The sequence below is a fragment of the Ciona intestinalis genome, unplaced genomic scaffold (assembly GCF_000224145.3).
Source record: "Ciona intestinalis unplaced genomic scaffold, KH HT000949.1, whole genome shotgun sequence".
NCBI lineage: Eukaryota > Metazoa > Chordata > Ascidiacea > Phlebobranchia > Cionidae > Ciona > Ciona intestinalis.
The window spans coordinates 1-3315 of NW_004191270.1; the positions used below are offsets into that span (position 1 = coordinate 1).

The 3315-nt window shown below is 35.4% G+C and overlaps 1 protein-coding gene across 1 annotated transcript; it reads left to right on the forward strand.

The window, feature by feature from the left end:
• Nucleotides 1-43: 43 nt before the first annotated feature.
• On the forward strand, nucleotides 44-3306 carry LOC104266144 (the record flags this gene model as incomplete). The annotated part of the gene is made up of 17 exons (XM_018816839.2): nucleotides 44-130; nucleotides 197-310; nucleotides 357-461; nucleotides 510-617; nucleotides 668-895; nucleotides 948-1115; nucleotides 1166-1294; nucleotides 1351-1447; nucleotides 1504-1559; nucleotides 1615-1745; nucleotides 1819-1864; nucleotides 1960-2015; nucleotides 2121-2219; nucleotides 2383-2511; nucleotides 2608-2750; nucleotides 2965-3094; nucleotides 3218-3306. Coding segments are annotated over exons 4-17 (1523 nt in total), but the record flags the coding sequence as incomplete, so codon positions are not given.
• Nucleotides 3307-3315: the final 9 nt, after the last annotated feature.

A 3315-nucleotide genomic window follows, 5' to 3' on the forward strand; every position in this document is an offset into this window, starting at 1 on the left:
ACCTTTTTTTTGCAGACATAGACGACTGTGCCTCAACGCCTTGTTCTTAATGGTGGGACCTGCACAGATGGGGTGGCTAGTTTCACTTGTGCATGTGTTAATGGGTATACAGGAGCTGACTGTTCAACAAGTAATTTACATTTTCATTTTCCATTTTAACTGTTTACCTAGGATAGTACTAAACCTTTTTTTACAGACGTAGACGACTGTGCCTCAACGCCTTGTCTTAATGGTGGGACCTGCACAGATGGGGTGGCTAGTTTCACTTGTGCATGTGTTAATGGATATATTGGTGATATATGCGAGACAGGTAAATATTTTTATGTGTTGGAATCATTGTTAACACTTGATGCTAGATCTATGCCAACCCAACCCGTGCAACAATGGAACATGTAACCACGCATCTACTGGATATCAATGTATTTGCCTAGATGGATATGTTGGTGATCATTGTGAAACAGGTTACAATTATAAGTTCGTTTGTTCTTGTTTAACCAAGTTATGAACAGATCTGTGCGAACCCAACCCATGTAATAACAGTGGTAGTTGTGTGAGGGCTGTTGGAAGTTTTACTTGCGATTGTCAACCTGCTTTCATGGGACAACTTTGTGCTGAAGGTTTGTTTTCATTTCCAACAATCACATTATCTTAGTTGTCGATGTTTCAGCGAAATTTGAAGAAAATGATTTAAATGAAAACCTTCTTCATATAAATTATCAAGCCAGCAGTTTGTCATCGTTTTCCAAATCAAGCGATCTGTGTGAATTAAACAAACAAGCGGGGCTTGTTATTATAAAAGATTTAGAAACACAACAAGTTATTGAAAAGCAAACAAGTTCAATGTATAATGGTGAGGGGGTGCAACTGTGGATCGGAGCCAAGAAAACAAACGATGGTAAAATAATAAGAAGTTGGTTTTGTTTGAAAATTGTTGTCGTTGGTTCCAGGTTGGTTCTGGTTGGATGGAAGTCACATGACCTTCCAATACTGGAGCGAAACAGGAAGTGATGTCATAGGGAGTTGTTTGAAGATGATCAGCCAATCAGGAAGCGAGGAATTACGATGGCTTCCCGGGGATTGTGATGAAACAATGGGTTATGTTTGTGAACAGCCAAGTATTTGTTTAAATGTTTGTTTATTTAAGTTATTAAATATAATATGTTAGTAAACCTTGTTGATCCTTGTGGACTGGTTGAATGTTACAACAGTGGGACTTGCACAAGTAGTGGGGCTCATTATCATTGTCAATGTGTGGAGGGATATAAAGGGGAGGATTGTGCAACAAAAATATCAGGTATTTACTTCATATTCATACTTGTGATGTCATAATCATACTTGATGTAACAATAGACCCGTGTTCATCACAATCAACGATTATTATCGCGTTGAGTTGCGTTATTGGATTTCTATTGTTGGTTGTCGTAGCAACAGTGATATACTTCGTCAGGTAAGCAGTGTTGCCGGGTAATTATTTCCAGTGTTGCCAGTTTATGTATTCCACAGAAGGCAACCTGTTGTTGATAAAAATGTTGGTCAACACTGCAACAAAGCATTTAAAGGTAACAAAAATAAAATAAAGTTTTCAATGAAATTAATTTAAACTTTCCCCACTAGATGATGCTGTGTACGAACATATTGAAGATGTCTATGTTGGTTATAATATCGAGAAAAACAAACTTTTAGAGCGATTCGAAAATCTAAGTTCCAATTCTAATGTTGGATTTGTTATACAGTTCGCCGAGATGGTATTTCTATTAAATTATTGTTATTTCTATTTTTTTGATGCCATTTTATCTTTTATTTTAATTTATATTCCAGGCAAAGGAATTGAATTTTACAAGTAGAATTCGTTCCAACAATATTTGTAAGTTGTTTATTTTGTGATTTGTTTCACTTTCATGTTTGCCGAACCAGGGGGTGTTGGTGAGCAAACCATTGAACCCGATGTTTGTTTTTCAGTCAAGATACCGAGCGAGGCAACAGAGGGGGCGTATGTAAATGAGGGAAACCCCCAGGTAAATGGGGTAACTTTTACCCTAAATAATTTTACCTGTGGTGAAATGGGGCCTAATTCTTGCCATAATTTCCCCCAATATTTTTCCTCCGATTTATCCTCGCAGGTTTTTATCGCGAGTCACGTCGATTGTTCAAAGTTATGGACTTCGATTATGACGCAACAATGCTGGGTGGTGGTTGGCTTTCCGGAAACAAACAATCAGGTCATTATGATGTCATAATAAAGTAATCGTGGCTATTAAACGTAGAAACAACATAAATACTTTAGTTTATTGGAAAAAAGCTGTTTTGGTGAAATAAGTTGAATAAATTTAAATATTTAACTTGAAGATTTATTTTTAATATTGAATTATTCTTGTTTTTCAGTTTTACCCCGACGTGAAAGTTTGTGCAACGTACGGGAACGTCAAAGTTTTGACAAACAAGAAAAAAAGTTTCAAATATTTTTCCATCGTTGAAATTAAAGCTTCGAACCAAACAACTCACTATGAGAGTGTAAGTTGGATTGTTTGTTATAATTATTTGCTTGTTTGTTTATTATAATTATTTAAAAGTTGGTTTGTTTATTAAAACTATTAATTTTTATTCCAGGTTTCTCGGAAAATAAAGTTGTTTGAATTCAACAATTGGTCCGATTGTGATGTCATCAATAGTAGCTTTGTTTGGTTCGTGAACAAAGTTTCGGAAAGTTTGTTGAAAGTTTCCGATGATTCGTCGGTGATTGTTTACGGAAGGTTTGTAACAATCGAATTGATTATGACATCACAATGTTATGTTGGGTTTAGCAGACACACTTTATTTGATAGTTTTCCTTAAGTAGTTTTTACCTGTAGCTTGTTTTAACGACTCTCGTTTTGCTGCTAATTCCCTTCTCTTCGTTGTTTTTAATTAATTTAATCTTCGCTATCAAATTTATTTTCATTCATTATGACATCACAATACTTTCAGTGACTCAGCAACTTCATTGTTCGTCGCGTATCAACGACTAACCCGATGTTTGAAACACCAAAACCAAGTCAACATTTTTCAACAAGTTGCTCAACTCAGAAAACTAAATGTTTCGTTCTTCGCTAACCTGGTATGTTATTTCTATGTTTGTATAAATAGGTTATTTTTTATGTTTGGATAAATATCTTGTTTTTATGTTTGGATATCTATGTTATTTCTATGTTTGCATATTCACCAGTGTTTCACATTCCAGGAATGCTACATCTTACTCCACCAATTATTAGTTGAACACCAACATCTCGGCAACACTGACTTAAGTTTATTGGAAGTTAAGGAATCCAGGTCCCGACG